The sequence below is a fragment of the Diadema antillarum genome, unplaced genomic scaffold (assembly GCF_040938485.1).
Source record: "Diadema antillarum isolate AM-2024a unplaced genomic scaffold, OU_Dant_1.0 seq00000090_RagTag, whole genome shotgun sequence".
In the NCBI taxonomy this organism is placed as follows: domain Eukaryota; kingdom Metazoa; phylum Echinodermata; class Echinoidea; order Diadematoida; family Diadematidae; genus Diadema; species Diadema antillarum.
The window spans coordinates 410,066-422,586 of record NW_027271180.1 but is presented as its reverse complement, the minus strand read 5'-3'; the positions used below and the strand labels follow the sequence as shown (position 1 = coordinate 422,586).

Below are 12,521 nucleotides of genomic sequence, written 5' to 3'. Positions count from 1 at the left end.
ACGTGCAAAATAATGCCTACTAGTATAAACTTTGTGGAAGTACAGTGCACAGGATAGCATGTGCAGCTACCATTAATAAATATGAATAAATGGGAATATACAGTTGTATATTAAAATCTGCTGTAAAATTTATACATACATGTATGATTCTGCATCTTTCATCTTTCTCAGCAGAGCTATCTGATTATTGATACATATGTGAAATGATGTCAAAAACTGGCAAATAATTTGAGCAAAACTGTGAATGAGATTTGTCAAATAACATATCTCCCCTCTAAAGGAAATATGGTTCTCATTAAAAGATTTTGCCAGCCACATCACCATCAGATATTGGATTTGGTCAAGAAAACCGACAAATTCTATTTCCTGATTTCATCTCATTTCTCCAAATGCCATCTGCATTATGTCACAGACTGATTAAAGGAACTGAAGTTCCAATCAAATTTCCTTCCTGGTAGGAGTGTGTGAAGATCTTTAAGACATGCACAGCTATGCCTGCAGATATTTTCTTTCCTTCCATGAATTCAAGGATGAAATCTACTCATCTTCACCACGATGATGACATAGGAGGATACCTTGGGTAAGCAAAACCATATTGGTATTACTGCTATGATTGCTACCTTTGTTTTGTTTTGTTTTGTTTTTACAACCAGTGACGTCTTCCACATTGAATTTCCTTGCAATTGGGGCATTGTGTAATGTTGCTTTTTGCACAAATTGAAGACAGAATGAGGCCCAAATACACTGTACATGTGGATTGAGTGAGTGCAGCAATATTGGTAGAATACACTCGTGAACTTTGAGGAAAATCGGATACTCCATTCAAAAAATATTAATTTTTAAAGTTTTAGTGCTACCATCCCTTGGATAGAAGACTACAACAGTTAGTGATGTCACTGCAGAATGATACAAAGAAAATATAACGTAGAGAGTTCCACAAAATTTCATTTCTATGAAAAGTACACTTCCTTTGATTTGCTACTGATGTATGCTGAGAGTAATATTATTGACCTTGCTTTTCCAAAAGAGGAAAGTCAATTGCTCTTTCATTATGGTACAGACATGGAAAAAAATTACAACTTTTGAATGGATTGTCAAATTTCTCTCAAACTTCACTGATGTGTCCTGCTAATATTGCTGCATTACCTCAATCTACGTGTGAATTTGGGTAAACTTCCCCTTTAAATAAATACAAGCTGATCCCATTTCTACTAAAAAGATATTCAAAACTACCTTGCTTTCTCATTAATCTGAATTTATTCATAATGGCTAATTGCCATGTCAATGTTGTGCCTCAATTCTAATTGTTTCCAATGTCAAACACTACGTCACTGGAGTGGTGTCTCTCAAAAGTCATGGCCCTAAACCCATGGCAAAACAAGCATTTTTCCAGGAAAAGTCTGTTGTGGCTTGGTTGTTTATTCTATTTGGAATTCATATTTGATTCATGGCCACAATGCTACATGAACCACACATAATTCATTCATCTGTTTTCATGCACAGGATAATCTAATAAAGGGTTTGTTTCTCAATGTCATCGTGTGAGGAAGCTTGGGTTGCGGTTCATGGAAAGCCAAGCTGACGTCAATTGCAAATTAAAGATGAAATCTCCTGAAACTTTGGAAGGTTTAATAACTAGGACTGTGCAGGTTAAAGGTTAAACATAGTTTCCATGTCTGTAGAAACTGTTGATTTTCACTCTAAAATGGAGGCATATGCACAAGAAATGTGTGAAGTAATGCTGAGATAACACAATTGCAATTGGGTAATGACGAAAATGTGAAATATTAGCCAAAAAGGTGCGCTGACAGTCTTTGAATCTGACAACACATCCAAACATAGTCGCTACGTAACATCTTGTGATCGATTACAAATTGGGCCATAGAATTATCTATAGATCTTCCACACCAGTGAATACAGGCATATACTACTGCTAGGGCATGATTTATCATCACGTATCTACCTACCCACTACTGAATGGGGAGGGTGCTTCAGGAACAAGACAGGTACTCCGCTCGAAATTATTTTCAACTTTTGATCTCGAAATACTCAAAAACAATTCAGTATCCTGGCAAATTACGTCAGCCAGACAAGTTTCTTGGTAGACCCTTTCGATATTACAAGCAAAGTTCAAGTGGTGGAAGATGAATTTTGAGCCCTTTTAACTCTTTTTGTGCCATGTTCGCATGCCTGACTCAGTCGACGGTGTGCCAACTTCGCATATTCTGCTAAAACGCACAAACCCGCCCAAACTGATCGATAAATCGCCAAATGCCACAGTACAATGAAAGCGTTTTTTTACGATTCCTTTCCTGTCATACATAGCTTGTATTTTGTGTAGCGATCAGATGAGCAAGCGGTGTTTCCTACCCAATTTGTGTGTAAATTACAAGTTTCTGTATTAAACTGTTCTGTGTGCAAAAGTCATGCCTTTACAGTAATGCAGTTAACTGGTCATTTGACAGAAAAAGACTCATAGATTTGTCATACAATATACATCAAGGCAAAACTTGGCATTTTCTCTGCAACTTTGCTCACTACATGTCCGGCTCAACAGAAATCTATATAAGTTACATAGATTTGAAAAACGGAATGTTTTTCTCAAAGCATGCCAACGTTGGTGTCTCAGAATAATGTGGCACACAGGGGGTTTCCACCATGGCACATGAAGAGTTGATGTGGTGCTCTACCAGTTCTTAATTCTTCAGCAGACAAACCACGAGAGAACACTACGGAAAGACTCACATCAAACTGGGCTTGTGCCATCCCTGTATCCAATGCCTCCTGGAGCAGCATAATGGATTCTGTTAGAGAGTCGATCTCACCGTTGATGATGCGAGGACTCTCTGGGATGTACTGAAAGACGGGTTCCTCCACCTCCTCACCGACATACACTACAAGACAAACAGACAGACAGACAGACGTAACAGAATTACCTGGTGAATGAAATGCTCAAATACAGGAGGATACATCAATCATTACTGTAAAAGTGGACATTTATGCTGAGTTGAAATTTTCGCCCATTTCGCGCAACCAGAAGCTAGCGCGAAAATAAAAGCACGGAAATTTTTTTGCCTGCCATATTTTCCAGTAGTTGAGGTCTTGATTCCGCGGAATTAAAAACACACGAAACTGTTCTTGCCCCGCAGAATGCGAAAAATTACAGAACATGAAAAGCAAAGGCTTTGTGCATGAATACATTGAGATTAGACTGTGTTGATACACCTGCAGATAAAAGCTGATAATCAGATACTGTAAAAGACAATATTTTCGCGCCAGTAATTTTTTGCGCTCGGTTGGGTAAGACGAGTTTAGCGTGTTTTTAATTCGGTGGAATCAAGACATCAACTACTGAAACACATGGCAAGCAAAATATTCGCATGCTTTTATTTTTGTGCTAGTTTCCAGTTGCGCCAAGTGTGCGAAAATTTCCACTTTTACAGTAAGGTAAGCAATTGATAAGATAGAGGAAAGATGAACATATAGAACATGGAGTAGAGCAAAAATTTGTTGTACATAGACCACCAACAAGTAGTTTAATAGAAAGAGATAGATAGACAGAACAATACGATCAACTGGATAAACTTAAACACGCAGAAGTGAGCAGATAGTGGTCAAATACACAAACAGCGAATTGTACACGTAGGCTGATAGTTGGATTAATCGATACACAGATATTGCATTTCAATATCAAAATGAGAAACACAAATGTGCAGTGCCAGATGAGAAAAAAACTTGAAAGTACATCGTAAAAACATGAAAGTGGTTAGACTCTTCTAAGAAAGGAAGTACAAAGTGTATATTACAACCTCGTGTATGTCCACAAAGGGTCAGTTTACAAGCAATAATAAAACAAATATCCATAGATACTTACAAGAATTTCTCATTGAAAAATGAAAGTATATATAAACAGAGAAGTTTAAACTTTCTACAGGCTAATCCAATTTCAAGTTTCACACCTTATCATACTTAGGATTATAAAATGAATCACTACCACAACCACGATATTCTCCAATTTTCACATTCATACTGGAAATGAGTCCAATTTTCACATTCATACTGGAAATATGTAATTACGCTACAGTGTAAACTGACTGCGTGATGGCAGGCACATGTCAGTACTCTTGTTCTGCACAACATTATTTCAACAATGCCAGATGTGGACTTGATATGATACAACATCCTGCGTTGTGCAGTCAGGGGTCATATTAAGCACTATTCAGCAAATATTGAACCAGTTTAAGGCATGCAGACTTCCTGATTGTTTTGTGGTCTAACCATCTGACGCTTTCGTTATCACTCTTGGATACGCTATCTCTTTGCTATTAAGTCACTGTGATCAGTTAACACTGCATACAGGGTATTTGCACAGTCACATCAGTTTTCAAAGTTGCAGATTCTTTTCACAGGTGAGCATAAAAAAAAAAAATTCTGGCATACAGATGATGTTTGTGTTGAGGTCTAACCACAGTATGCTTTCAATATCACTTCGGAATACACTATCTCTCACATTACCAAGATTGATTTACACCCTACATATAAATTGTTTGCATATTAAACAAGTTCTCAAAACTACATACATGTATTCATTTTCAACTTGAGCCTGAAATTAGAATATGATATTTCCTATGAAATTTCCCCTGAACGCAACATATTTATCAAGCTTGCTTTCTGATAATCGACCACAAAATGTGATCTACCCTATCTCCACCACACATGATTCAGTATTTAGACAAATCTAAACAGAATAAACCGTATGCTTTGCTCCAATCCGGTGTATGGTGTACTGAAATTGAGTAACATTGCATCTACCTCAAGGAGATATTCCCCACAGTATTAAAACACAGAAAGGGTGAATAGATCTGAGCTCGTCATGTGAATTGAACATGAACTTTTGTGTAGTACTATAAAAGGTAAGCAATTTTACAGGGAAGCAGTTACAATGCTTCTGATTTTCAAAATTTGCCATGGTGATTACATAAATCTCTCTTTCTTCTTCTTCTATTTTTTTTTTCATTTAATGTTTCAGGATTTCTTTACATAAGCTGGCATCTTTGTTTGGAAGGCTGTCCACAACCTTTCTGTCAGACTGCAGTGCATTTGCAATGCAGTCAACACAATATAACTCAGAGTGGAATCCCAAAGAAAGTGCAAAATTAAACTCTTGGGTATGTTTTAAGCTTTACAATTTTCACAAGCTGTGGACAAAATACTGAACTAAGGATGACAACATAGAAACAAACAAAAAAGTGATTTGTAACAAAAATATGACAATTAAGCCCTTTATAAAGTATTTGCAACTCTACGGTAGCATTAGGCAGAGGGTTTGATCTAATGATCATTGATTCATGACAAGCCTCTAAGCAATATATCAGTTAAAGGGATGGTATAGTGTTGGTGGAGATGAGGATTGGACTTTAAACTATTTGCGAGATATCAAGAAACCACTTGTGAAATAGTACAGAGCATACCATTTTATGAGGAATTCAAAGTTTATTTGATGAAAATCAGTTTTGGAATGGCTGAGACGTCCAAAACAAAGTAAAACAAAGCGACCGTAATACAAGGTGGGTCCCACCTTTTATTAGGATTGCTCTGTTTTGGTATCTCAGCCATTTCAAAATCAATTTTCATCAAATAAATGTTGAATTCCTCTTGGAATTACATGCTCTTTCATATTCATAAGAGGTTTCTCATTATCTCACCCCAAAATGTTAGAAACCTGAAGTTGTGTCTCAACCAAAACTATATGATCCCTTTAATACACGTTATATCAAGTTTGAGAACTCCAAAACACCATGTAAGGGGAAAAGCCAAGTATCTACTGGTAAAATTATTTCTAGCAAACAATGTCTGTGATACTAAATCATTATGACTTTCCTGAAAGAATTTGTGAATGCTTCTTTCCTCACCCTGCCCCATCCCCCAAAATCTGACATTGAATAGTTCCATTGCTATTTTTTCTTCCTTTCGTGATAAGTATCTTTTAGTGTTATGTTTCAGCGGAAAAGCAGGAGGAAGAATTTCACCTACTTTTCTGTTTTTGTCTCCTAAGTCAGAAAACACACAATAATAATCTTTACATCTTGATAAGCCCTTTTTACACTTGTGTTTCTTAACCCCGTACTTTCTCTGACCCAGGACTATCGTTAGTCCCATACGAATTTTTTCAGCTTTTTACACTCGCCAATAAATCCCGTACTAAGCTCTTGTCCTGGGCTAAGGAGAAAACTGACCTTTTTACACTCATATTTCTTAGCCCCGTACTTTCCAAACCACATGAATATTCATGATTACGCTGTGCACTGTACAAGTACACGCACGCACTGGCAGCGCTTGATTACCTCATTTCTGATTGGTCAGTGGGGGTCGGACTTCGTCTCCGTCGCTTAGCCCCGGATTATTTTTTCATTCTGTTTACACTCGCTTACTTGGCACCGCAATTGCGGGGTTAGCACCCCAATTGCGGTGCTAACCCTGCTATTTTGCAGGGCCAGATAGTACAGGATAATCGGTGGGGCTAGCCCACTTTCGCAAAAACAAGTGTAAACAGAAAGTGGGCTAAGGAAAGTCCTGTACCAACGGTGGGGCTAAGGCCCCCCCCCCCCCCCCTTAGCCCCACCGTTGGTACGGGACTAGGCAAAAATTTGCAAGTGTAAAAAGCCCTATAGACAGACAGACAAACACATATAATTTCCTGAAAAACACTGAAGGTGACATTGACGCAAGCCAACATACTCGGTGCATGACTCACGACTGAGGCTTGTTTGTTGCCATAGCGACAGACCTCTGACAGGGTGAGTGACAGAGGAAATTATGGGTTCTCATTCATCATGGGCTCAAAATTTACACACATGCATCAACTAGCATTGTTAGCTGCAGCTCTTTCTCACAATTCATTGTCTGGGGGGAATAAAAAAATATTCAGTGTATGAAAAATGATGGCCTTGCAAAAAGGAAATAGCTTATGATCGATCACTGCAAGTACAATGTATATGTTAACTTTAACTTTGTCTAATTAATGTCTACATTCTCTGAAGGAGAGAGAGGGGAAAGTAAGTTATTGTTCATCCGCAGTTAATTTTCCGTGTAACTTATGTTTGCAGTTCACTTCTAAAAACTGTATGTATTAACTTACAAGTTTTGCTAGCTAGTCTTGTCGCAGGCAGTATCACACAAATTCAAAGAAACAGCTTTTTCCTCTTCGCCCCCCAAACAGAAAACAAAAAAAAAAACCCACTTTGATTAGTGTTTTTCATTGCATGGAAACTCTGTCTCTCTAAAAAGACTTGACTTTAATATTCTACTTTCTATATACTGTAAAAGTGGACATTTTTGCGGTGTTGAAATTTTCGTGCATTTCGCGCATTTCGCGCAACCAGAAACTAGTGCGAAAATAAAGGCACGTGAATATTCATGCTTGCCATACGTTCCAGTAGTCGATGTCTTGATTCTGCGGAACTAAAAACATGCGAAACTCTTCTTACCCTGCTAAGGGCAAAAAAATTAGTCGCGCGAAAATATCCACTTTTACATGTACTGTAAATCTGTCCAAGAGGTAGGAAGAGATCTCATACAGTGTACTTCTTACACAAAAGCTGTTACACTTTTTCAATCAGTTACATGTATGTAACAGAAAAATGCTTTATACAATAGACAAATTTTCATGGAGACAACACGGTTCTGCTGCTCAAAGACCCATTTCAAAACCTAAGCCTTCACTGGGAGAGTGAAGGGTGGATTTCAGCCTATGTCATGTGTTTGGGAGTAAAATCTGATTCCTGACAATGTACATGTAAGGCAAACGTTCCGGCACTCGCAGGAACGTCCAAATTTTCTTGGCTGGGATTGTCTTTTGGAGGAAATCCTCACTGGAACGGGATGACATAATCATAAAATGTGATTTCCAATGAATGGGGGACTCTGAATAAGGCCGCCGGTGCCATTACCATGGCAATGGCTGTAGTCACAACATCCTGTGGTGAAGTTAATATATCTCATCTTGACAGAAGAAAGAGAACAGGTGGACAAGAAGAAAAAAAAAATGTTTTTCTGACAGAGTATCATGTGAAGATATTTTCTTTGTTCTCTAGACAGAGCTACATATCTGGCAAAGAAGGTGGCATGTATTGGGTTCAACAGCAACACACACAATATCTCTACATCACAGTTGTTTTCACTTCTAAAAAGAGACCAAACATCTTTGATATCACAATGTTTTATGCAATTGATAGGAAGTCTCTTATAATGCTTACTTTTCATACAATCTACTTAGGAAAGAAAGAATTCAAATTAAAAATTTACAAGTTTTGTATTTTCGCTATCCTGTTTTCATTATTCACCCACCATTTGGTCGTACAGTCAGAACCAAGTCCTTGTTGCCGGCATCCCCTATGGCACGGATGATTGCAACCACTTGATCGTTAGTTGATGAGGAGACGTCTTGGTTGTTCAGTCTGAGAATCTGGTCTCCTTCATTCAATCGAGGTATGCACAGGTCCGCCTGTAACGGAGGGACAGCACAACCAGTAAATAGGTTACTCTGCCAAAGCACCAACATCATAGAATCTCATAGTTTCTTCAATATCTCCTCTGTGTACGTTCTTGATGTCATGCATATGTATGTAAAACATCTAGAATAAAATTTGTGTCTTTATCGTTGGTCTGCAAAACCTCCAGAAAAATATGGAGAGGCATACATAATACATCTTTCATCTGCTACATCTTGAAGTGTGACATGAAAGAAATGATCAATATGGTTGCTACTTTCATGTTTTCTATTTCTTGCAATTATGTCCATTTTGCTGCTTGTGAAGTCTGGCCACAAAATCAACCAGTATCATTCAAATGAACAGCCTAGTGAAATGAGCAAGAAAAGGAAATGTTTATCTGCAAATTTAGCCCTCTACAAACTCCCTCATTTCATTTTCCACAGAGAAATGACTAAACCCTGTGATGTTGATAAGGAATCGCACTGAACTCAAGAAATGACCTTATTACATCAAGTAAAGAAAGTTCCTTTCTATTTCTGGAACATGCTGATAAATTCTCATTTCTAAGAGATGAATACTCTATCCCAGATACAATATCAAGCCTGTTTTGCCATGATTCAGACTTTATTCAGAAAATAAATTTCTGATGCAATCTATCGTATGTTCCCATCTATATTCCAGCAATGAATCATGCAAACCTTGCTCATGAGGTCAGGTAGCGACGGCCTTATAAAAATACATCGCCACATAGTAGGATGAAAGGGGGAGTGTAAACAATCGCACAAGGATATCAGATTTCATTCTCGATATTAAAGGAGATGAACAGTGAGTGTGGGTGACATATATATCCTATTCAAGGATCTGTGGGAGGAGGGAGCTTGGGTAAGAGGATAGTATCTGTTATTTCTCCTGTAGCTCACTTCCTTCCTTCCGACGCCTTCCCGCATGGCAAAGAAAAAACGTGCCAAGTCCACAGTAGTGTGGTAACAACATTTATGAATGAGAACAAGTTGGCTCAAGAGACTAAAAGGCCTGAATTCACGAAGATTGTAGTTTTGTATGGGGCGCCAAGTGTCGTATGGCCTATTTTGTTACAAAATCAGTCATTTCGTACGAAATGACCATTTCATTAACAAAATGATCATTTCATCGACGAAATGTTAACATTTCGTAGCGGAATAGGCCATGCGACACTTGGCACCCCATACACAACTACAATCTTTATCCATGGTTTAAACCATGGACAAAGATTGTACCACCTATGTGAATTCGGGCCAAAGCGTCTTGATTACCATTTTCTACACAAGTAATCCTCTACCTGTAAATGAAATTATCTTCTTGCACAAAGTCTTGTCTAAAGTATAGAGGACTCGTGTATTGCACGACGTGCTTACAATAAGAAAGTTAAGGGTGCAAGCCCTGCTCTGGAATCTCTGTGAGACACTTTACCTACAATGCGATTTCCTTTTCTCAATAGTTCAGCAAAGATTAATCTTCTGGGGAAAAAAAATTAATGCATTGCAGAACATTCTACACTACCATAATGGCTTGAACTGTAATTTCTAATGATAACTGATGGAAAATTGCCTGTTGGAGTCAAATAATCATGATAATGGTAGAGACGATGATGGTGGCATGAAAATGACAATGAAAATGATGATGATGATGATTGATGATTGTGACAATGAGAATGATAATGCAAATGATACTGACAAAGATAAAGATAAAAGATTGTGTTGATGATGATCATGAAGATTATGATAATGATTATGACATTGATAATGGTAATGATATTTGCACAGATTGTGTTGATGAACATGCCAATCCTGTGCAGCAAAACTTGAGGTAACGTACCGGTGTGTTTGGCGCTACTCTCGACACAATGATCGGGGCACCCTGGTCTGCTCCGCCTTTCACGTTGAAGCCAAAGCGCCCTCTGTCGTCTGGCAGCATGCGTATCACTACTAAGGCATCACCGTTTGATTGCTGATGAAAAAATGGAGATTATGCTCTTTTGTGTGTGTACAATCAACCATGCATGAATGGGACGCTTTGTGTATGCTCACAGAATCAACACTGAGAATAAACAAAACCAAATCATCGTACAAAAAGCTTGAAATAATACGCAACTCATACGACATGCTTTGAGGTATCACGCTATATGGCATACACTGAACAGCTGGGCAATTCAGGCAAATGCGATTGATTAATTTCATGTCTCCTCACTTCCTTTGCCTTACCTGTTGTCTCTTTTTTAATATGGTATCAAACTTGACAAATAGATGTGATATTTTCAACCTCCATCCCTATACAAACAAACAAACAAAAACCAGTTCTCGTTGGAATCTTAATCACATTGGAAATTATGCTGTTACACAGATATAATCACAGATGAGAAATGAAACAAGCCGTTTTCTTGTTCATTTGCTTTGTCTAGAAGCTCTCAACATATCAGTTAAATTAACTCCATCTTCTTCTAGGTTATAGTCAACTTCTGATTACAGTACACGCCATATATTTTGCAGGGTTTTTATTTTTGCGAATTTCCTGAGTCAGATACTATTTGCAGATTATACAACATTAAAAAATATCAACTCTAATCCTGTCATAAATGCAATGTGTACACATATATATTTCTCTCTGCATTACTGCACTTCACAATCGTCAACCATTTACGAAATTATTGGCAAGTCCCAATATGTGGAAAATTAGACCTGCTGAATACATGTACATGGCGAATACAGTTCTAGTACTCTTGGACACATACTTACATGATCAAAGATGTTTAAGAAGTGCACTGCATGTAATGTAGTCATAATGAGGTACACAACACAGAAAATATCATTGCTGTACTCGATAAAAATTACACACCGTAAAACCAGAAATGTTCACATGCATTTTAATTTCATGAATTTTGTGAGGGAAAAAAAATTGTGAAATTGAAATGCACACGAAAGTTCTTGTCTACACTATACGCACCGAATGCCAGTGGCAATTTGCGGAATTTCATGCCGCAAATAAGGTTGTGGCTCAATTCATGAGAATGTCATGCCGCGAATATTTCTGATTTTACAAAATGACTGATGCTAATCTGACCGTCAATCCATATCATGTCGTGCAGGGTCATTGTATCGCAATGACAACCTGAACAAGACATACACTTTGAACTTTCTTTCACTTTCGATTTACATCCCCACATGATATGCACACTGAGTTCAGAAAGATTAATGAAGCTCTATGACAATCCTTCCAGGGGACCCTGAAAAGTCGTACACATCGAAACACGAAAGGAAACCGCAATAATTCCTTCTCTCTGATTGCTTCCTTAATTATAAATTCCTTCATAATTCCTTCTCTCTGTTTCTAACACACTGGAGGTCACATCAAGTAATTTCCTCTGTTGTAACACCTATTCCTGCATCCAGAAATGCTAACCAACTATCTTCACAGCTTCGTTACTATGGTTACACACAGCAAAGATGCAATGAGAGAAATGTTGATTATGATGTATCCCCCGCAAAAAGTAAAAAATGAAATAAAAAAAAAATAAAAATATGACAGCACATATATTGAGATGACTTGTTTTATGTGACCATGAAGGAAGCATTAAAGACTGACAGCTTGGAGTTCACGAAAGACTACGCAATGAGGATGAAGTGCTTTAAACCCAGGGGCACAAAACCCTCGGTAGTAAGGGGACTTGAACCAGGGACCTTGGGACTGACAGTCTTTGGTCTTAACCACTGAGCCATAACACCTCTGATTCACAACAAAGAGCAAAATCATGCTGAAATTCTTTTTTGCTCGTTTGTTCCTTATTTTCTTGAGCAGCTAATAAAAGGAATCTTGTTTCCCAAGTAGGGAAAGACTTACCGTCTTGTAGCCGTTGCCTAGCAACTCGTACGAGTTACCAGTACCCAGACTGACATCACTCCCACCATTATCGTCCATGTACGTCATGTGAGGTGGCACGTTCAGCATCTCAGCGCTCCGTGACAGGCCATTCTCTCTGAGGGGATGAAAAGAGAA

At 38.1% G+C, this 12,521-nt stretch overlaps 1 protein-coding gene across 6 annotated transcripts in view; it reads right to left on the bottom strand.

Moving 5' to 3' along the window:
- LOC139726587 (tyrosine-protein phosphatase non-receptor type 4-like) overlaps positions 1 to 12,521 on the bottom strand; it is a 163,619-nt gene that overhangs the window by 8,766 nt on the left and 142,332 nt on the right. For all 6 annotated transcript variants that reach the window (XM_071637574.1, XM_071637576.1, XM_071637578.1 and 3 more), the window contains 4 exons: positions 12,366 to 12,501; positions 10,347 to 10,478; positions 8,347 to 8,503; positions 2,746 to 2,894 (listed from right to left, as the gene is read on the bottom strand). In XM_071637574.1, coding sequence (XP_071493675.1) covers positions 2,746 to 2,894; positions 8,347 to 8,503; positions 10,347 to 10,478; positions 12,366 to 12,501 — 574 coding nt within the window. The remainder of the gene's footprint in view (positions 1 to 2,745; positions 2,895 to 8,346; positions 8,504 to 10,346; positions 10,479 to 12,365; positions 12,502 to 12,521) is intronic.